This window comes from Orbicella franksi, chromosome 7 (assembly GCF_964199315.1).
Source record: "Orbicella franksi chromosome 7, jaOrbFran1.1, whole genome shotgun sequence".
In the NCBI taxonomy this organism is placed as follows: domain Eukaryota; kingdom Metazoa; phylum Cnidaria; class Anthozoa; order Scleractinia; family Merulinidae; genus Orbicella; species Orbicella franksi.
In genome coordinates, this window is record NC_138151.1 from 19,458,825 (window position 1) to 19,482,927 (window position 24,103).

Below are 24,103 nucleotides of genomic sequence, written 5' to 3' on the forward strand. Positions count from 1 at the left end.
GTGAAGACAGCTCTATTTCCTGCAAGTCTACCTCAAGATCAAACAGATTTTCTTTGCCAGTAACAGCAAGGGCAATTACAAGTTTGACAGGGTTACCTTCTACAGTTTTGATGGTTGGATATACAGCAGTAAGGTATTCGAGTGTTCCTGTAGTGGTGGGGGCATTTCCAGCATGTGTAAACATTGGGAGGAATTTCTTCTCACCTGCAAGTCAACTTACAAGTAGCACATCTTAGCAGCTGCCACTGGACAAACTTGGTGCAGCAAGTAGGAAAACAGTGTCCAAAAGCAATTAGATTAAGAGCCTTTTGTATAGATGCAGACAATTTCGATTTTGAAGCCTCTTTTTGCGTTTTTTAACTTTAAAAATATTTGATCATAGCTTGTTTTGCTTAAAAAGGAATAAAGAAAATGGCATATTAAGCACTTAATGACTGGCCCTAAGGGAGACAGTGAGTTTTGTTTCTCTGTGACCCTCAACGTTCCCCTTGGCTTTGCCTCGAGGAACATTGAGGTCGAGGAGAAACACAACTCACTGTTTCCCCACGGGACCAGTCATTAAGTGTTTTGTTATACCTCCCAACTCATAAAATAGAAAAAAACTGCAAAGAAATTGTTTGCTTGAAGCCGGCTGGCTTACAAATTTGCCATGGTTTCAAGGAACACGAACTGCAAGTCTAAAGTTCAAATTGTTGTTTCCCTAGGGAGTTAGTGAGTTTTGACCCATGACATGAGACATGTTCAATCGGAAAACGTATTTGAGTTGGGAGGTATAACAATTTTGTTTGTCATAAGTGGATATGAAATGTTCCTCCTTAAGTATCATTATAATAATCTGTATTTAGTGATGTATTTGGCTGTCAAGTGTGAGTACATAATGAATTTGTGAAAAACAAAACTGTTTACACAGAATATTTCAACAAATACTTTTCATACAAAGGTAACCTTGAACTATCCAGGGTGTGCAAGGGAATTCCAGGCAACATTGGGTGAAGACCTTCAGGCCCTTGGAAAAGCCTTAGCAAGACGAGGTACTTATAAACAGATTGCAGATGCTGCATTTCATTGCCCTTCACTAAAAACCTTCCTAATAAAAAAAACCCTACAAGCTCTGGGCAAAGAATGCCATGACTTATGCTCTAAAAAAAACCATCTCTGCTATGTAAGAGTGGACCAGATGAAATGGAGAACTTTTCGTTTCAAAAACTCTCTGAAGAATGGAAACAGAGAACACCCCTTTTTTACTCCATTTTTATGACATGCGCAACAGTCAAGGAAAAAGGTTGTGACTGGACACCTGCCGTAGCAGTAGCTGGCTCCGCTCTTTTAAAAAATTGCAGTATGCACATGGATGCAGTAGCATCACTTATCTCTCTCATGGTCAGGCAAAGTGCAACACAGGTTTGTCAATGAAATTAACAAAATTTTGGTTAGTTTTGTAACATGACAGAGACCCTTTTTCATATCTGATTACAGACAATCAGAGGCCACCATTGATATTATAAGTATATATGCTATCCGCTAGCCAAAGTAGCTTAACAGGCTGCACCCAGTTGTCATACCATGTAGTGACTAGGAGTATTCCTACTTCTTGTAGTGGGCTATCAATAATTAATTAACAAATGAGTAGAAAATTGTTCTTATACCTCACGTGGTTCCTTTCATGAGATTCAAATATATCTACCTTGGTTTAAATTCATCACTGGTTTAAAATAAGGGAAGTAAAAATCAGACTGGTTTCAAACATTCTAAACCACAAAGAAATAAGAATAAACCACAACATATAAGTATATGCAAGTTTTATTAAGTTTTGTGCATTACATGTATCTATCTTCAGCAGAAATTGATTCAGCGATTAAATGCAACGAAACTAAGACTTCTTAAAACTTGACTGCTATGGCCCTAAATTTGATGAAAAACTTAGAGAACTGTGAGAGCTTCAGACCAAAGTGATTTCCAATCCAGAGGAATTTAAACTTGAACGCACGGATGAGACCTTCAAAATTGTGCTTGACAACATTGATTTTAGAATCACAACCCATGACATGACCTCTGATCGACAAAACAAAGGCATTCATTGGGTTAACCATTCTGCAGTTAAAAACTGTGTCACACTTGGAAGCAGGAAGAGGAAACAGAGTCATCACAGCTAGATAATTGCCAGCTTCCTCCAACTGCAGCTGATCATGAAAAGTTGAGAAGGGATTTTACCTATCTGGCTTTGTATGTACTTGTTGAGCATCTTCCCTGTCAAATACAATGGCTAATACAATGTGCTTCGTCCACAATGATGCCAATTAATTCTTCTTGTAAATGTTCGAAGACAATATGCTTCACCACCGACCATTTCCTAGTAAGGACTCCAGCGACCAAAATACCATGGAGCACTCTCCTTTCTCAATCTTCAGATCCAGAGCCTTATCTTCTCTACCAAATTTCCCTAAGAGATTTGTTTGATCTTCCATAAGGCTCACTAGAGGGGATATTACAATTATTATTTGATTCGCTGCAAATCCATCGTGGCCTCATGAAAATTCGGCATGAACTAAAGGAGCCATCTGGAACACAAGCAACTTTCTGAATCCTGTTGACAGGTTAAGAAGGACATCAATACCAGAAACAAACATTTTTAGCACTTTGAACTGTTCAGAGAACAGTTCTTCCACGCCAAAAACTTGGCAAACATTTTGCACAGCCGACACGTCCTCTGCCATTTTGAATTACATCCCATATATTGCACACTTCTCAGAATATGGTACATCTGCTCTGATTGGTGGAAATTGACAATGGCTCTGACGTCATGAACACAACCTCAAACAGAGTATATCAGACTGGAGAGGGAGAGAGGGCCGTAAATGACCTGGGACGTCTGAGAATCGGGTTAGGGTAACCCTGGCAGACGGGACAACTTTTCTCCATATAAACACTCATCTGACTTTTTTCCATATAAACACTGGCCTAACCGAGATAATTCTCATCGTGGTGAGTGTTGTAAAGAACATTCACGAACTCTTTTATTGCGTAAGAACTTGTTTTGTTTGTACAGATATGACACAGCTTGATATAGCACGTGATACCACATGAATATAATCAATTGTAAATTAGACTTTGATCAGTCCTTTTGTGAAGCGAAGACGAGAACACGAGATTGCGGTTTTACGAAGTTTTATGTTGTAAATAGGGACAAATTTCAAATTAAACGGAAATCATTTCAAATACAATCTCGAAGTTTATTAAATGGTGCCCAACATGGGGCAACGAGCTCCTTGACGAGTGAAGTCAAACATTGATTATGACGACTACCGAAGAAAAGAAAGAGAGGTTGACATGATTGCGAGCAATACGAGGAACTCACCGTTCCATTGTAACGAAAAATGTGACAAAGGTTAACGACCTTGTGGAGGATGAAACACTTGCAGCTAACGAGCAGGTTAAGCAACTGGAAGTTATACATCGATTGTTGGAAACGAAGCTCAAGGCTCTTGGAGACATAGATCAGGAAATTCTATCTTTGTGTAGCGTAGAGGAAATTCCACAAGAAATAGAAGAATCGGAAAGGTATGTGGAGAAAATTATCGTGTGCCAGAAGAGAATAAACAATATTTCTCAACAGAACGATGGGACTACGCAAGAAACGAGTAATCCACTCGCCGGATTAATGCAAGCGCTTCCCCTAGGTGTACCACAGCAACCTATGAATCAAGTCAAGGCGAAATTACCGAAACTAATACTGCCTAAATTTCGTGGTGAAGTAACGACCTGGACAGGATTTTGGGAATCATACAAGTCTGCAGTTCACGACAACGAAAATATCTCAACAATCGACAAGTTTAATTACCTAAAATCACTTTTGGAAGGAGCCGCAAGTCGAGCCATTCAAGGCCTTACTTGATCAAGCTCCAATTACGATTCAGCCGTGGAAATTCTCGAGCAACGATTTGGCAGGCTGCAACAGATAATTTCTGCGCACATGGATGAGATCTTAAAGATACAACCCTGCTCAAGTGATCAACCATCGTTGCTTCAGTTTCTGTATGACAAATTGAGCGTACATGTGCGAGGATTATCTTCACTCGGAGTTACGGCACAGGAGTATGGCAGTTTATTAATCCCGATTATCATGTCCACGTTACCAAACAAAATAAGGCTTGAAATCGCGCGAAAATCGACCACTGATGTTTGGAAAATCAATGAATTGTTAGAAACCATCAAAGGGGAAATCGAGGCGAGAGAAGCGAGTGAAGCGATCAAAGTTCAAGAATTTCAAGGACGAAAACACAACCCTGGTTTGGGAAAGTTAGCCCCAACTGCAAATACTCTGGTTTCCATGCAAGGCAAAGAATTTCAATTTCACTGCGTTTATTGCAGTGGGGAGCATTACTCAGCCTCCTGCATGAAAGTTCGACTATCGAAGGATCGAAAAGAAATTCTCCAGAAGAATAATCGCTGTTTTATTTGCCTCAAAACTGGTCATGGAGCAATAACTGCTTTAAAACAAAGAAATGCCGATACTGCGATGGAAAACATCATCAATCGATTTGCGCAAGAATTGACACGCCTGCGGAAGATCAAAGAAACCCGAATCGAAACGAAAACTTGAAGGAATCGCAAAACGAAACTACAACAGTAACCACGACTACAACTGCGAATTCTATGACCAAGGGAACTGTGTTGCTTCAAACAGCAAGTTGCATGGTGGTCAACAGCTCCCATTCAATTCCAGTGCGCATGCTCTTCGACAACGGAAGTCAACGATGGTGTGTTTCATCAAGTGTGTCTTCTCGCCTTAATTTAAAGCCTGTCAAGTCAGAAAATCTTCGCATTAACACCTTCGGGGACGCAAATTATCAGGAACAGAAGTGCACTGTGGTAAAGCTGTGTTTACAAACACGAAGTCACGAAGAATTGGAACTCTTTGCGTTGAACTACCCAGTTATCTGTTCTCCTCTGCCAAGCAAAATCAATGTGGCTGACTATGTCCATTTAGAGGGCCTCGATTTTGCAGACGACTTCGACAACACCGAATCTATTGATGTCTTGATTGGTTCCGATTACTACTGGGACTTTGTAACTGGGGATTCCATTAAAGGCGAACATGGTCCAACTGCAGTGGACAGCAAATTTGGATGGCTGTTGTCTGGACCAACATACGATCTATCATCTAGCAATGTTGTTGCTTCCAATTTGATTATTTCCGGTGAATGCAATTCGATGTTTGGAGGACAAGATGACAAATTGGTTGAGATTTTGAAGAAATTCTGGGAGTCCGAGAGTACTGGAATTCTAGACGACTCCAAGATCGAGCGACAAGTACCCGATATCGCAAGCAAACCGATATCTCCTTCAATGGTCGGCGTCATGAGGCAAGATTGCCCTGGAAAGAAGACTGTGTGCCGAACTCAAACAGTTATGGTATGTGTGTGTCTAGGTTACGATCCCTGCATCATCAACTAAGGAAAGAACTGAATTTACTGAGCGATTGCGACAAGATCATTCGAGAACAAGAACAGGCTGGAATCGTTGAAAGGGTTCCCGAAGAAGAAACAACCAGTGACAAGAGCCGAGCTTATTATTCGCCACACCATGCAGTTATCAGAAAGGATCGCGAAACAACTAAAGTACGTATAGTATACGACGGGTCGGCAAAATCGTCCAAAGAAGAACTGTCACTAAACGACTGTTTAGAGACCGGTGATAATTACATTCCGCACTTATTTGACATGCTAGCAAGATTTCGAAACAACCTTGTGGGTCTTACTGCAGACATCAAAAAGGCCTTTCTGATGGTGAGCATTAAAGAAGAAGACCGAAACATGCTACGCTTCCTGTAGTTTGATAACCCAGAGCAAGACAGACCCAAAATAACGCAATTTCGATTCAACTGGCTTTTGTTTGGATTACGACCATCGCCTTCGATACTTGGAGCGACAATAGCTCATCACTTGTCCTTGTACAAACAAAGTGAACCAGAAATGACAGCGCTTCTCGAAAAATCATTTTACGTCGATGATCTGCTTTCTGGAGCTGGAAACGATGAGAAGACCCTGGAAATTTATCACAAATCGAAGAGAATCATGGCAGATGGAGGATTCAATCTGAGAAAGTGGAACTCTAACTCACCTAAAGTGATGTCTGAGATTTCAAATTGTGAAAGGCCTCGAGAAGATTCAATTACGCCGAGCAAATCGTGGTCGGATGTCACAGTAATTGAAGATGATCAGTCTTTCGCTAAAACGACTACTGGATTGGACAGTCCTTCTACAAAGGATGACACTGTCATTAAAGTTCTGGGATTAAAGTGGAATACTCTCAGTGATGAACTTTTCTTCGATTTTTCCAGTTTACACACGTATGCGATGTCACTTCCGCTCAACAAGAGGTCCGTTTTAAAGGTCACAGCGAAGATTTGATCCGATGGGATTCTTAACGCCTTTCACGATAGGATTGAAGATTCTATTTCAAGAACTTTGCGAGGACAAGGTGAACTGGGACGAACCGCTTCATGGAAAGCTTCTTGAAATGTGGAAATCCTTGCTGGACGAAATCAGATGTTTTGAAACCATGCGTATCCCGCGATGCTATTTTGTTGCGATGCCTGCGGATGTTCAAATACACGCCTTTGGCGACGCCTCCGAACACGCCTACGCCGCAGTTGTTTACTTGAGGTCTTGCTACGAAGATGGTCGTATTCACGTGAGATTAGCGGCCTCCAAATCCAAAGTGGCACCCATGACAAAGCAATCCATTCCGCGTTTAGAACTGTTAGATGCTCTATCTCTTACACGGCTAGTCGACAAGTTCAAGGCATTGATTGGAGGAAATCACAAAACCGTGTATTGGACTGACTCGATGACAACTTTGTGCTGGATCAAAAATCAAAGGGTTTGGAAACAGTACGTGCAACACTGAGTCGACGAAATCCGCAGCCTAACTTCAAAGGATTCATGGCGACATTGTCCCGGTCATTCAAATCCTGCTGATTTGCCCTCGCTTGGTTTGACAGCTAAAACCCTTGCAACGTGTGAAACATGGTGGAAAGGACCCAAATTCTTGTACCCTCCTGAATCCGAATGGCCCAAGAATCGAACGACCCAGTCCGAAGATGAATTGGCGCTCAAGGAAGTGGTCAAATCGCCGTCAACTGCTGTGCACTTGCTTGTGAGTATCTCAGCCAACATGTCAGAGAAGAAGATTGATCAGATAATCGACATCAATCAATTTCACGACCTGACAAAATTACTTCGTGTTACCACCCTCGTTATCAAGGCCGCTGAGTCATTCAAGAATTCAGTCATTAACAAAGAGGGTACTCGGAGAGAACACATGCGATTAAACTCAACAGATGTAAACGAAGCCAAACGACTGTGGATCCTTGCAGTTCAATGGTCAGCCTTCTCAAAGGAAATCGCATTTCTTCTGAGTAAAGAGCGCAGTTGTACCCCTACAACGTACGTCGCGCAATTTGGATTGTTTTTGGACGAAGAAGTTATTAAGTGTAAGGGGAGACTTAACAATGCACCATTGCCTGTAAACACGAAGAATCCCATTCTACTGCCAGCCAAGCATGAATTCACCTGTTTACTAATCAAGCATTCACATGAGTCTGCGAAACACAGTGGTATCAGGGACACTTTAACGACATTACGAGAACGCTATTGGGTACTGTGTGGACGAGAAGCGGTGAAAGGATTAATTCGAAGTTGCGTTATTTGTCTCAAACACGAAGGGTCACCATACAGCCCTTTACCTCCTGACGACCTGCCTAGTAATCGAGTGTCAGAGGATCCGCCCTTTACGCATATAGGGCACGACTTCACTGGACCATTGTATGTTGAAATGAAAAATTCAAAGGAAGAATGTAAAGAATCACAGAAGGTCTGTTTGCCTCTTCACGTGTGCCTCCACCCAAGCTGTACATTTAGAACTAACACGAGGACTTAGTGTTGAATTGTTTTTACTTGCCTTCCGAAAGTTCACTAGTCGAAGGGGATTGCCTGCCACCATCACTTCTGACAATGCCAAGACGTTCAGATCTTTGTCTCAAGATATACGAAAGATAACACGAGCAGAAGAAGTTTGGCGATACCTTGCGAACAAGTAGATTACGTGGAATTTTATTGTCGAAAAGGCCCCGTGGTGGGGAGGATTCTGGGAAAGGCTTGTGAGAAGCATCAAGAAACCCTTAAAGAAGATCCTAGGGAGGTCTACACTCCGTTTTGACGAGTTGGATACTGTCTTAGTGGAGATCGAAGCAGTCATCAATTCCAGACCCCTAACGTACGTGTACGATGACGAGGAGTCCAACTCTTACCCTTTAACACCTTCCCATTTGATTTACGGTCGACTAATTACATCAACTCCGAACGCTTCTCACTATGAAGTAATCAGTACCAATCAATCGCTCACAAAGAAATTCCGTCATCATAAACATGTTCTTCAACAACTGACCAATCAATGGCGTCGAGAATACCTACTCGAGTTGAAAGAACAATCTCAAGTTCGACCTAAGGGGAGCAAAAAACGAAGTATTTCCATTGGAGACATTGTCCTGCTGAAAAACGATGCTACGAGTAGAGCTTTTTGGAAACTAGGAAAGGTCGAAGAACTTATTCCAGGAAGAGATGGGAATGTTCTTGCGGCTGTGGTGAAATCTGTTAGTGATTCAGGTCGTCCATCTCGTTTGAGAAGAGTCGTACAGCATTTGGTGCCCATTGAAGTCAAGGTGCAGCCTGAAGCTACAGTAACGAATGAAGGACAAACAGCTAATCAGAGTGGAAGACCAAGGCGCACCACTGCAGTTACTGGAGAATCAAGACGAAGAGAACTTAACGTTGTGTAAATAAGTTAGTTATTCGCTTTCACGAAATAACTAGGGGAGTGTAAAGAACATTCACGAACTCTTTTATTGCGTAAGAACTTGTTTTGTTTGTACAGATACGACAGCTTGATATAGCACGTGATACCACATGGATATAATCAATTGTAAATTAGACTTTGATCAGCCCTTTTGCGAAGCGAAGACGAGAACATGAGATCGCGGTTTTACGAAGTTTTATGTTGTAAATAGGGACAAATTTCAAGTTAACGGAAATCATTTCAAATACAATCTCAAAGTTTATTAAAAGTGTCACAAAATGACAAGATTTAGGATTTAAAGCAGAAATTCCCATCAAAGAAGTGAAAATTAACTCCGCAAAACCCACTTTGATCGAATGACCAAGGAAAACTTAAAGAAAGAGGGATATTTGCACATTTGATTATTTAATAAGAGTTAAAATAACCATGCAGGGTTTTCACATATAAACACCCTATGAAGTTTCCTCAGGGGGAGGGTTGTCTCAGGTACCCGAGACCATATAACTGGGGCCTTAAATTTCTGCACTGTTCCCTTGCAAAGCTCTCTTTGATATTTTCCAAGGAGAGCAAAGGACAAGTGAATGGTAAATTGTCTGAGCTGGCAATGTTGCTCATCAAGATGAACTGGCTGAGACTTTCCCTTTCAGGTGAATGATGTGAGACCATATTTGAAGCCAATGTACTGGTGTGGTCAATTGATAAAAATAATTGGCATGTGTTTAGCTGCCTGTCATTCAGCAAGTCCATTTGGTTGACTAGTGTGAGCTCAAAGTTTACATTGTATGAAACACAATGCTGACTGTCTTAATGATCCAAGAAAATCCATTGGTATTCTTGGTTTCCATGTGACTTAGTCATTCCAAAATTAAAAATTACCTTTCCTTCTGAGGTTTTAGTTTCATCGGATAAAAGACCCTATAAGAATTTGACATTTTACAATGTTTAAGCTTGACGGGGTTCTTCGTATTGTAATAGAGCTTGTTTGAATTTCCAACTTTTACTTTGTGTGACTTTAAAATGGCTGCCAAGTAGGCTGTCGCACAGGTCAAAAGAGGAGTTATTGCTTAAGGTTTTGCTAACTGAACAGTTCTTGCACTAGAAGAAGTATATATTTCAATGTATCAGAACTCTAGAGTAATACATTTTTGTTTCAATAGCAAAACACAAAAACTGATGTTTCTGTTACTTTACGGCTGCCATGTTTGTGCTCCTCCGAGGGACACCAACATGGCGTCTCCATACAAAGCTCTATAAATCTTAGTGAAACACTTCTCCAAATAACATGCAAATGAAAATCAGCAGTGAACTAATTCTTGGCAAGGTTGTTTATTTATCAGTCATCTATCATATTCCAGACTCTTGACTTTATTTACTGAATGGTTACAATTCTTAGTTTTGATCACATGACTGGTAAAAAGCGAGAACAAGGTATGCTTTCTGGAGGGCTCATACCCTGAATGAGGTGTGCATGACTGTGATGTAGATTGGGGCCCTCTGACTGTATTGCTAACCAGGCAGGACAGCTGATGAACAGGAGCCGCACATTGCCGTCCAAGACATCTTGGACATCTTGGACAGATGACATTCTTACCACCGATTTCTTGGAATACGTGATGAAGGAGCCTACCTGGCAGGCCTCGTCCTCACAGGAAGGGGGATTGCGGGTAGCAAAGTCTGATGAGAGTATTGCAGAATCTGAGACATGCCTGATAGATGCTTGCTATCGGCTGACAACAGACAGGAAAGTTGACACACAGGGACTCATGGAGAACTCACCATGGTATAACTTCTCATATGCCTGAACACATGGTTTATTGTCAGACTGGAAAATATAAGGGCTGAAGTGTTTAGTCGCAGTGGCGATAGAGAGGGCCTCCACTTCACAAGGTAGCCATGCCATCTGTGACCCCCACAGCTTTGTACTGAAGAAGCCAGCTAAGTGTAAGCCACCATTGTGTGTCACTTACAAGTTGGCACCTATGCCAGGTTCTCAGAGTGCACCATTAGTCATGATCCATAATTGGTCTTCAGGTCTGGGTAGGGTGATTGTGTGAGACGAGGAGAGAGTATGCTGTGCCTTGTTAAATGAGCTCCATAGCTCATCAGTCCAAGAGATGGCTTCTTGGGACTGACGACCAGCTGTTGCATTGTCAAAGGGGGCAAGGTAAGCAGAGCATCGTGGAAATAGACGTGAGAGAACCTTGTATGCCCAAATAAAGGATCGCATACGGCCAACTGTGTCTGGATTGGGGCAGGAAGACAGGGTGTTGACACGGTGTGGACTGGCTGAAGGGTGCCCATGCTCCAAATCCAGCCAAGTATGTGGTTGGCTTGGGATTGATACAGTTGAACCTTGATTATCCGGACTCGTTGGGACTAGACGAAATAGTCCGAATAATTGAGAGTCGAGATAATCTAAAATATGAATAGTTATGCAAAACAAAACTGTTTAAATAAAGCAGCATTTAACCGTGGAACAACACTTTTACAAATTGTTTGGAAAACAATATGGTCTACTGTACATCTTGAACCACTCAACTCTGAGCCAATCAGAAATCATCTGAGTGTTCTTCATTAGTTACTATGCATGCGAGCACTGCTTTTGCTCTTTAAAAGCAAAACAAACTCGCTTTTGACTGCACTTTTCAATGCTATAGTTTTAAAAAGAATATTGCTACGGATCTTGATCATGACTAATAAATATTCATGACAAAATTGGGACTAGAGAAAAAGTCCAGATAATCGAGGTAACACTACAATACTTCATTGATTCATGGGCTAGGGGTATTTGTTAGAAAGTACTAGTCAGGTCTGTTACTAGGATGTGTTTCCACTTTGCAATGTGTTGCAGTGCCTTGTTAAATGAGGGTAGCCATGCCGTCTGTGACCCTGCAAGTGCCTGAGAAATTTCCGCTTGATTGATGCAAGTGTCCAAGATCTCAGCTCTGTTCCATATCTCTACTTGACTAGTCTGGTAGTAGAGAAGGTTGGGGCTTGCCATATCAACCAACATCAGCGAAGGCCGTGACAAGATGGGAACCGCCATTGGGCTTCTTGACTAGTAAGAGGTACTCGACTGAGATGCCAATATGGTCAAGATGCTTGAATACACCAAGCTCCTCCAGCTGGTCAAACTTCTCTTGGAGCTGAACGAGTTTTCCTTGGGCGTACTGGGGAAGGTGACCCTTCTGCTGTGGGGGCTCAACTGGACACAGGTTTACCTTGGCAATAAAAGGTCCTGCTGCACCATTGTAGCCTGTAATGGTAGGGTCAAAGACGGAATCGTACTCTGTGAGCAGTGACTGAAAACAGACTCTTATCTCCAGTGGGAGGAGGTTGTCAGGGTTGATCAGCATAGAGGAAGAATGATGGGACTTGTTAGTACAAGGTGTTGGTAGACTGGGTGGCAGACATGCAGTACTGTCGTCTTGGGTTTGAAGACAAGGTTCACCTGACAGAAGTGCTTGTCACGTTTGAATGTGCGCAGCTTGCTTGACAGATTGGGGATACATATTTTCCCTGCTAAGGTCGAGACAATGTTTGGTTGATGCCACATCTGGGATGGCTTGAGTTGTTGTATGCTCGGTGCATCTGTACGTGGCTCAATGGTGTACTCAGCATGATGTCGCACATTGTCTGATAGCTGGTCAGCAGGCCAGATGGTTGTCGAGGGAGTAGGAGCATGGAGTACAAATGCTAGGTGGGCAGCTGTGTTGTGCTCTGGAGGGGCAGAAGATCCATAGGTTTACGTTGTGCCATCACTGACAATCACTTTGCACTTGGCATAACAAATGGTGACATCGTTTGCTTCCATGAAGGGAGTGCCAGGGACTACATCAACGTGGAGATTTCTAGCAGCCAGGCCCTCAAACTGCAACTCTCTACCATTCCAGGTGAAGGAGATCCAAGTTTCCCCCAGTACCTTAAGTGGTGAAGAGCCATCGGCCTGGTGGACAGACCGTGCACTGGGTATGACTTCAGATCTAAGACGTTTTATGGTAGAGGAACAAATCATATTACCAGTTGCGCCACTGCCAATAATAATATGGATGACCTGGTGACCATGGAAGACATCATATTCAGAGATTGTTGGGTGTGGATGCTGTAGGCTACCGTGCCGGAGCTAGGTTCTTCATTGTTGGGGTTGCAAAGGCGCGTGCTGGTGACTACGTCATCATCAGTATCTGATTCATTATTGAGGATGTCAACAATTTGCCTTGCTTTGACAATATATCGCCTGTCATTATCTGGCAGGAAACTGCAATCGCTGAGGAGGTGATACATCTCTGAGCGGCCTGCCTGTTTGCACAGTGGGTAAATCCTGTCATGATGATGTTTTCTGGAGGTGTTTCTATATGGGCCTTTATTACCCTGAGCAGGCCGGTGGGATTCAGAAGAGACGACTGTATGGAGGATCTTTGCATCATCAGAAGCACAGATTTCATCCAGGAGGGAGCTAAGAGCCTGGGAAATTTCCGGTTTGATTGACACAAGTGTCCAAGATTTCAGCTCTGTTCTGTGTCTCTGCTTGACTAGTTTTGGCAAGCTGGGATGAATTAGCCTTAGCCATGTTAGAATGACCATGTTTTCCAGGGTTGGTGTTAGCTCCTCGTCCTCTGTCACCATGATGGCTTAGGCCATTGGAGCGCAGTAAGAAGTCCTCCATGAACACAATTAGTCTTTAGTATAAGTAATAGGGACACTCATCAGCCTCAAGATGTATGTCTGAGAAGTCAATGAAATGAACACCTGCGACTTGAAAACCGAAGTGTTCCCTGATAGTCTGCCAGATAAACTCAAGAGAGGTCGAATTTTTTACTAAGGTGATTCTTGAAATAATGGGACAGTAGCTGGCAATCTGTCCTAACATCAGCTCAAGGAAATTGACTTTCTGGTGCACAGTGCAGTGTCTACGATTGGGACGCCTTTGCCATTGTGTTTGAGTTCTGGTCTTCATTTGCCATGTGACTCCTTTGGCTAGAAACTGGACAAAGTTACTGTCCAAGGATAAAGTGTATAGCTGGTTTTGTTTCCACTGCTCGAAGCTGTTGATATTTTCAACCTTTGAGAAGTACCACTGCTTCAGTGCCCTGTGGGTAGATGCCATTTGAAGTAGAGATGGAAACAAGATGTGCTGTCACAGCGAAATTTTACTGTGTTGGCTCTATCAATAGAGGCTTACAAGCAGCTTTCAGCGGGAAAAATGGCTTGGGTTGGACCGTCGGCTGCCACCATGCCAGTTGAGGTGATAAATGAAGAGCCAAGGCACAGTCCATGAGGGTAAATAGCTTTATTGCCACAGAACAACAATGAAACTGTGATACACAATGATCAAGTAAAACAACAAGATGCAGACAAACTGAGACACATGAGTGTCAAAGTGACATGCACAATCTTGCACCGCTGAGCAGTGCTGGCACTGAGACTTTGGAGAATTTTCCTAGCAAAACAGCTTCATTGATACATATTTCTCCTTTGATGTTTTCAGGAATAATGTGTCATATGTGTCTTATATGATTTATGTATGTACATGTATGTACAGTGCAGCTCAGATAAAAGTGAATTATGTATATGCAGTTTATATGCACATATTTAGCGTATGCACATGAGCTTGCAAGCTGGACATGGGAATGAAGCTTCGTCAAGCTTCAACATGAAATTTGTATATTGTGAAGTGGTTTAATCCATGCTGTTCACATGTATTTTCTTGTATTTGTCAATTTTCCAGCCTATATTATTGTTCTGATATTTATTTAAATCCCTGTCAACAAGTTTCATTCTTTTGACTAATTCTTTACACTACAACTTCTTGAAATACATGACGTGCAGAACATGTTGCTCCCAAAGGAAATTACCCCCTGAAAGTCATAAAAGGGCATTGCAATGATGTCATAGCTTAATATTCTCGAATGCTCTTACTGGTTATAGTTGATTGCGATCACGACTTCTAGACAGAAATGTTAGGGTCAGTACTGGAAATTCACAGATAGTAAATAGCATACCCTAAACAATTTTTGAGTTATTATTTTTTTTGTAAAAAATACCTCTTAGTTGGCTCGTTGGGTATGTTATGGATGGGTCAATGGATAAGTGAGTGAGCGAGTGAGTGAGTGAGTGAGTGAGTGAGTGAGAGATGTACGTATGTCACACCAATCAGATTGGATCTACTATAAACAGCAATCAAATTTCTTGTTGTAAAGGTAAATTGTTTGTGGGAAGATTTGATCCTGATAGAGTTCAGAGTGGCCAGATTTATTCTTCTATAAAAGAGGAGGAAGTATTCATATATTGGGTTTACTTCGACATTTTCTCTGGGTTAGGCTGAGGATTTTAATTATGAATGAGATGAGCCTTGAGGTTTGAAACAGTTTGTGCGTTAGTAGTATGCAAATGGCATGAGATATTTTCTTTTTAGTTACAAAGGTAACTTGATACTTTTGTTTTTCACAAGGAGTAAATTCAATTAGAGGTCACGAATTGTCGCTTCTAGTTCTTAGGACATGTTTTAGAGGAGATGGGACTATTTAGATTTGAAAAAGTTCCAACGTTTACAATAGTAAGTGCAGGTAACAATTGTTTTGTTCCCGTTTCATGCAAATATAACGAGATATTTTTATTTTTTAGTTACAAAGTGTAATTTGACACTCTTGTTTTTCAGAAGAGAGTAAATTCAATTAGAGCTGACGAATCGTCACCACTCTTTCCCACAAGATGTTTGCTATCTTTAGTTACAAATGGTAACTTACCACTTTTGTTGGTGACAAGTTATCGGCTATTGTTTCCAGGATATTAAACAAAAAAGGAGCTTTCGTTTCTGGACAGTTTTTACATCTCTGCAGTAGCAGTTTAATAGTTTTATTTGATGTCACTCATTTCAGTCCAATATTTTTAAAGGTAAAAAGTATGAAAACTGCTCAAATGTTCTTTGAAGACTGCGTGGCACCAAGTTAAAGTGCAATTTAATTAAATCAGACTTTCAACGTCTCAGAGAGGTTTTTTTTCTCTTTTTTTCTATTTTCGGTGAAGTAGTGTTGTGTTGTGTTGTGCAAAAAGGGTACACTTATGACTCGTATAAAATGCGAAAAGGTCTCTTATTTAACTTGAGTATTTTTGAGCAAAAATTCCTCTTGGGGGTTGGAAGGGCTATGTGATCAGTGAGTGAGGGAGTTATGCATGTGCGCATGTCACACCAATCACAGTGTGGGTTTTATCAAAGAATGAATCAAATTGCCTGTTAGAAAATAAGATGGTATCTACATTAATCTGGAGACGTGTCAGATTACTGTAGTTTGTTCAGTCAAACATTTTATGGCTTGCTATTTAGCTATCTTACCATGACCGATGTAACATCACATGTACATCATTAATTCCCAGTTTCTTTCTTGCTGTACATCGCAAACAAAAAAACTTGTCAAATTAACCAAATCATTACTGTAAACAGCTCCATGAATGTTTCTATCTCCGACACTTCACGACAACAACAAAAAAATAACTCTTGCATGCCTAGCGTGCCTATGTTTATAATGGTAGCACTACAATATTATATAGGACTTGTTTGTGTGGGCAATTATAATTTTGGTTTCCAAATGTTCAGCCACATATTGGTTCCATTTCAGGGGTTGTGTCAAAAACTCAAATGCTTGAAAACGCAGACCCTAAAACCTGAGACCCTCTCACTCTGGGTGTCCGAAAAGCTCAGACCCTAAAAGTTACAACCCTTAGTATGTCTCAAAAATGCAGGCTGTCTTATTTACTGTTCATCAACATGATTCCATAGCCAGAATCTGCAGAGGAAAAAATCAGCTCTTGGTGATACATACCTTCACTGATACTCAACATTCATTCGTTCGTTTGTTCGTCCGTCTGTCCGTCCGTTCGTCCATCCATCCGTCCGTTCATTCATTCATTCATTCAGTTTTGTAATGTGATGCTACTTGTACATTTTTTTTGTGAAACCATCACTCATGCACTAGACTGAAAAAAAGAGAAACTGGATTTATATTTATCAAGCATCCAAGAATCAATATGAATGTTGAGCATTATTTTAATTTGTAATCTGTACAGGTGTTAACCATCCTGGGTTTTTTCCTGCAAATTCTTGCTTGTATCACAGAAAAGTTTAATAAACCCTGAGCAGTAAATAAGATGGCTTGCTGCAATCCACAGCAAACATGCAGTGTAAAGTTGTTTTATTTTTAGGGTCTTTGTGCCGAAGGGTCTGAATTTTAGGGTTTGAGTTTCACTGCAATCATGCAGTGTAAAGTTGTTTTACTTTTAAGGTCTTTGTCCCGAAGGGTCTGAATTTTTAGGGTCTGAGTTCTCAAGATACCCAGAGGGTCTGTTTTAGTGACACCTGGAGGGACTGCGTTTTTCAGGTCTGAGAATCCAAGTTTTTTAGACACCTTTTCCTCAGGTGCTGACTCTGTTTTCTGCTATGGTGCTGTGCTATTTGTTTTTGCTTTGTATAGAGTAATGTGCTTACAATAATGTTGTTTCTTTCAGTGATATGAGTGATTCAAGCCTGAAATATCTGAACAGTGAGCAAGCCCTTGCTGACCTGGCAGCATTCAGTCAGTCTATGGCCAGGGAGTTTAACTTGACAAACAGTAAATGGATTTCATTTGGTGGCTCTTACCCTGGATCTTTATCTGCTTGGTTTAGACTCAAATATCCTCACCTGGTGCATGGTGGGTGTCTAGCAATTCGTAGAAATTAATGATTATTTTCAGGAAAAAAATTCACTCCCAAATGTGAAATTTCCAAGTTTTGGAATGATCACAAGTATGTTTGGTATGCTTACAGTCTATCTGTTTCGAGTTTAAGCCACTAATTAATTTGTCAGAGCGGCTTCGTTACAATTCCTTATCAGTCTAAGGTACTCCTTGTCAGCTCAGGAATTTCCAAAAGGTTTGTTATACCACCTATGGGCCCTTGTTAAAGAATCTCTCCTAGTTACAAGACCACCTTAAACACCTGGGTTCTTCCAAGAAGATGAAATATACTCTTTCAAACAGTGGCGACAGATCCAGTACCTGGCAGACATAATCATTCTGGAAAGGTGGATCAAGGAAGCCCATCTCTTACAGCAAGGCAGAAGATAATGGAATCAACCCCAGAGGAATTTTGTCACTGGCGACATCGTCTTAGTAGCTGATGCTACCCGTGTGCAAACCTGCTGGCCACTTCCCATATTGTGGATGTCAATGAAATGATAAAAATGGCTTCGCTTGAAGAGTAACAGTGAAAACCAAGACATCCACCCTACTACGACCCATCAAAAAAATTTTATTACTTGAATCTGTTTTCTAGCTACAGCCTGTGGTTGATGGACATTTGACGAACAATCGTGATCAAGCATTCGTTTATGGAACTCAGAAGGGACTTCCCCTTATTTGAACACTACAAGACTGGACAAAGCTTTTAACAAACAAATGTTCAGTGCCCTTTATATAGCTTTGCTGCATCTTAATTAGATTAGTGTAGGCATGCTGCAAACAATTTAAGGGCTGTTGTGTAACATTCAAGCATTGTTTTCCATTGTTCCATGCATATACTTACACAAATTAAGAGCAAATATGCCCAAAAATCAAACATTTTCAAAATATGGTGGCAACAGCCAAAAAATAAATTCTGCTCACATTCTCAAGTTAGTTAGACCTTAGTGTCAAACAAATCATGACATACTTTGTTTGGCTGAATATCGTTTTACTTATGAGGAAATCGATAATAACCAAATTCCGTCAAAATGCCGCTTTTGGAGCTCAAAATTTAAGACGAATCTCGAAGCTTTGTGTCACAAAATCAAACAACCTAGACCAATAAAAATTATCAAATCTTTAAAACCAACATCAAAACATATGTTGACAGCAATTTGAGCAATTTGTGTCTATTTATGTGCAAAATCTAATCAAATTTATCCAACCTACTTTTAACTAGACTGAAAATAGGTCAAAAGAAACGTGTGATTTAACTATGTGCTACACGAAATAATTGACTGAAAATCTGGCTTTTGGAAGGCGATAAGTAGTTCTTTTCGATCTCCAAAGGATTTTTTGGGGAAATGATTCGGAGTGATTTAATCAAATTTGAAAGTTGGATAAAACGCGCCGATTCGACGGTGACGTTAATAAGCCAGAAATGTACACATACACATGCAAACTCAATTGTTTCACATTTTAAGTCTGGTATATCCGTTATTTCAAGGACATCTCAGACATCTGTCCCTCGTTTGGTGGAATAATGCAAATTTTAAATTCAAAACGAGGTGAACTGAAATTGACAACTGTGGCAAAGTAACTTTGGAGGGGAGGTAGGGGGGTTGTGTTTGCATTTCAGGCACAGATTTTAACAAAATTCACGTGCCACTTATACTTTTAGCTGCTTTTAGTCCATACTTTTTCATAAATTCATGAATCACGTACGTCTTTTAGTTGTTTTTCACCTGTCACACAAATTTTTGCCTTCATCATGTGTCACGCATAAACCCTTGGCCTGTGAACTAATCGGTCCATTACTGTGTCAAAACTGAGTTTCGTTCAAAAAAACATTCACTTTTGTTTCCATTATTGTGAGGCCAAGAGTTTTAGTAGTACCCACCCTAGCTCACAGATATTTATTTTTATATTACTTCTTCTCCAGAGGCTACACCCAACTCAGGAAGACCGCAGCCTAGGTAACACGTGGTCATATTCACATTTATCTTTCCCTATCAGTAGTCTAAAATGGTTTTCGGTAATAAAACCATTTCTTCGTATTACAAACTCAAGAAACCGCTAGAGTAATCATTGAATGATTGATTGACTTATGTTCCAGAATTTTTAGGAATGGTCCGTGTTCCTCGTTTTATTGAAGCCCGTCAATTGCTAATTTATTTCAATTATAGAAATTCCCTTTTAACTGGCATTTTGGTAGTAAAAATCAGTATGAATAACAACAGCATTGTAAATTCAGTAACTCAGTTTTCTGGTTTCAGGACAGTTTCCAAGAAAATTTCCGTACCATCTGTCCCCTTGCGAAAGTTTTTTTGTGTTTACCCTGGAGAAATTTTTGCCAAGCAAGCAGTAGCCCTCCGCCTCATTTAAACAAGGTGGCAGATAATGCGAGCTCCTACATTTGTTTCGAAACAGTCAAAACCAGACAACGCCCAGAGCAAACAATAGAATTGGCTTCAGTGACAGAGAAAGACAGTGATGAAGAAAACAGTGAAAAAAGAAGCAGGCTGTTTCATTTTCCAGAGGAAGAGTGTGTCAAGTCCTTCCAGCAATATTCGTTGTTTGACCTCGTTTGAAAAACAGCTAGTGGATTGTGACACACACGAGTATGCCCTAGAGCAGGAAACACTGTACGACAAGGCGATGATAATGTACACCACCATGCTGGAGAATGGTGCTGGTGTTGTTCCAAAGACTGTGGATGGAGATGTTATCTTATCCTTGGAGTATGAGGGTCCAGTACCACCGACGGGATAGGCTCTGAAGTCAGCAACAGTGACAAGAAAGAACCTCACAGCTACACAAGAAACCTATCTTACTGACGTGTTTCAAGACGAACACATCAGGCAAAAGGCTGATCCTGCTAACAAAGGCAATGCGAAGAGCCAAGCACAGCGATGGCTCCAGTATCTTTGAAAAGCATGACCTCCTCACACCTCTGCAAATAGCAGGATTTTTTATCGCTTGACAGCGAAAAAAACTTACAGCACTGGCATTGAAGATGTTCAAAGACATGAGGCAAGCACAGAGAAGGACATTCAAGACTTGACTGATGAAGCAATTAAGTGATGCAGACTTTTGCCCTTCAGCATCCAATGATGTTTGAAAAATATAACATCTGTGAAATCGTGTGCCAGTCCAAGCTGTCAAAGTTTTCCGTAGAGATGCAGCGAGAGATTTGTACTGCACCTGAGCTAGACGTATCTTCAATAACCAGCAAGCGCAAGCACTTGTATATGGATATTTTGCAAAGATTAGTTGACAAGTGTAGTTGTAAAACAATGAACTAAATGGCTTGAATTCCTGGCCTGTGAAACTGAAGATTTGCGTCCTGACAGCAAACTTTATGGATCACTGAAGTACCTTGGTCATCCGCTGCAGACGAACAAGGGAGTGTTTCTGACAAAATGCAGATGGAAAACTGCAGCTGGAAAAATGCGGATGGAAAATTGAGAATGGAAAATTGCGAATGATAATGTGCAGATGATAAAATCCTGATGAAGGCAAATTAACCATGATGTTCTTTTAGCGGCAGTTGATTTTTGATATTTTAGGTAGGGAGAAGTTGAATATCCATCAACAGAATTCAATCATCACATTAAGATAATACCATTGTTGCCTCTGATGGCTGGTGGTGAAAATATTTGTGAGATTAATGCTCTTTTTGGTGCACTAAAAAGCCAAAGAGAATAAACTGTTATCAACAGAAAGATTTCTGGTATGGGTTACGATTAAAACCTTAAAACCTTTATAAGACTGCATCCCAAGATATCATGGTCAGTTGGGAATTGATATCTCTCTCTATCAATAAAGCAAGACCAAGACAATGCATATAAACAGCACAAATGAACACCCACTCAAGCTAGACAATGAGGACCTGGTGAATGGTGCCTCCTTTACCTACCTAGGGAGCGTGATAACTGTTGATGGAGGAACAGAATGAGATGTGTTGGTGAGGTTGGCAAAGCCAGAATGGCATTTGTTCTGTTCAGTCCTTTGCGGAGATCTAAAGAGATATCCTTGAGGACCAAACTTGGGATCTTTAATACAAAGGTAAAATCAGTCTTGATGTACGGAGCTGAAACTTGGATAGTGACGAAAAAAATTTCAGACAAAATCCAAGCCTTCACAAATTGCTGCCTGGGCAACATTCTTGGAGTAAGATTGCTGAACACCATCAGCAGCGAAGACTGACTAGCAAAAACCCAGGAGCAGAAGATGAAGACCCAAATCAGAAGAAAGAAGTGGAATTGGATCGGCCACATGTTAAGAAAACCACACAACAGTATAACTAAACAGGCACTCATCTGGAACCCTCAAGGCAAAAGAAGCCATAGTAGGCTGAAAAACAATTGGAGAAGATCAACTGAACAAGAACTGTGGCAAATGGGCCTGCGATGGACCCAAATTGAATGACAAGCTCAGGACAGAGAGCAGCGGAAGAAAACTGTGGATTACCTATACTCCACTTAGGAGCCAAGGGACTATATGATACAAGTCTGCTAATAAAAAAAAAAGTCCCTTACATTACTAACAAGACTTGTTATACAATGCAATTACTGACACGCCACTTATACTGCTTACAATACAATACAATTACAGATGCTACAACTCGCATAACTTACTTTATAATGCAATATGACTTCTTATTCTACTTACAATACTAATACTTACACTACTTGCAATATTTTATGATTACTGATGCTACTTACAGATAATTATAAATAACTTTGTGTTCAGTTCCAATAGGATATGTCTAAATATTCGTATAAATTTTATATGAAATGAATTATTAAAATATTCATATTATAACAATGAGCAATGAAATAAAAAAAGATACATTCATATTAAAACAGAAAACAACAAAATAAGATAAACGTAAATAATTATATTGAGGTGAGTACCCATTTCTTTTCAAAGAAGTCTTTCTTGTGGATATTTTTTTCAGTTTCATATTTAATCTTGTTTTGGTTGCAGTTCCTGAATTTTTGAAGTGTTTCGCTTCTTCTGTAGTCCTACAAAAATAATTTTCCAATTACTATAAAAATATAGTTTAGTAAATTTGATAAAGGGCATTGTTTTGATAAAACTCCAAATAAAACGTTTTGTGCAGAAAGATGGATTGGCTGATTCGATAGGCGGTACCAGAACGATCGGAAATCAGCCCAGAACTTCCTGGAGTGAGGACATACATAGAAAGGGTGATATAAATTCTCAGGTTCATCGTTTCAAAAAGTACACTCATCATTAATTCTAAATCCAATTTTGCATAATTTTGTGTTAGTGTAAGGAATAGAATTTATTACAAAAATCTGCATCAGGGCAAAACCTTTAAAAGATAACGTTCTTTACCTCTAATATCTGAAGGTCTTATCCTGTCTATTTGACGAGATGAGATGCTGATGCTGCGTTTACTATGGTTAAGCCCAGTACTCTGTAGATGGGTTTCAAAAGAGTTCAGAATTCGATAAATCAGCCGAGGAATCACAGTCTTTGGCATACACTAACTTGTCATCAAGGCTTTGCTTTTCGCATTGAATGAAATTTCGATTGAAATGAGTCTTAGCTGCCCAACAACTTGGTGATTTCTAGGACATGAACAATTGTTTTCAGTGCAAAATGCACTATTTTGTCCATGGCTATTGTTTATTTACCTGAACTTCACAGGCCAAACCCTTTATGTTTGCACAAAATGTTTCAGTTCCTGAATGCAAGTCTCAATTAAGTAGCACTGTTCACAGAGTAATACTGTCTTCTTCTTGAAACGTTTCTTGGACTTGATACTGAGATACTCATTCGAAGCGGTTTTCTTTGTCAAAACAAAAGGAATTACGGATGGCTAGTCATGAATGAGAACACTGCTGAGTTTTGAAATTTGTTTTTGCGGCAGGTAAATGCAACAAGATATTTTTATTTGTTAGCTGCAAATGGTAACTTGACACTTGTTTTTCACAAAGGAGTGGTTGCAATTAAAACTGATGAATTAGTGACTCTTGTTCACATGGTCAGGATAAACAAACAAGAAGTCAATTTCACGGCACGTCCAGAAACTTTACCTTGCTATAAATGTTTGGACATCTCTTTTTGTTAGTGTCTGAAGTGGCATTTTAATATCTTGCACTAATGGCAATTCTTTTAGATGGGAATTTTTAAAAGAAATTTGTGGCAGGTAAACTCTTTATATATTCCTGAGGATGTCGTGGCAGCACATTAAACCACAAATTAATTAGATTAGACTTTGAGGTGACACAGTGATTCTTTCGCTTTGAAACAGATTCCTTGCATGGTTCAAAGAGGTAAACTTACGTCTCTCATAAAGTAACAAAACGTTTTCTGTAACTGACTTTTTGTCACCAAAAAGGCTCTTGGGCATTTGGAAGGGTAATGTGGCAAGGAAACTTCCCAAACTGCAGATTTCATGGTGTCTTGTGTCTGGATGTTTCAAGTCTCAAGTTAGGTAACATTGGTCACTTTCAATATTGTGTAGTTCCAGAAAATATCCATACCTTCACCATGGAGGGAATTGGAAATTCTGG

General features: G+C 40.3%; 1 protein-coding gene across 3 annotated transcripts in view; it reads left to right on the plus strand.

The window, feature by feature from the left end:
- LOC145492341 (putative serine protease K12H4.7) overlaps nt 1-24,103 on the plus strand; it is a 125,390-nt gene that overhangs the window by 3,851 nt on the left and 97,436 nt on the right. For all 3 annotated transcript variants that reach the window (XM_081471782.1, XM_081471781.1, XM_081471780.1), the window contains exon 2: nt 17,359-17,543. In XM_081471782.1, coding sequence (XP_081327908.1) covers nt 17,359-17,543 — 185 coding nt within the window. The remainder of the gene's footprint in view (nt 1-17,358; nt 17,544-24,103) is intronic.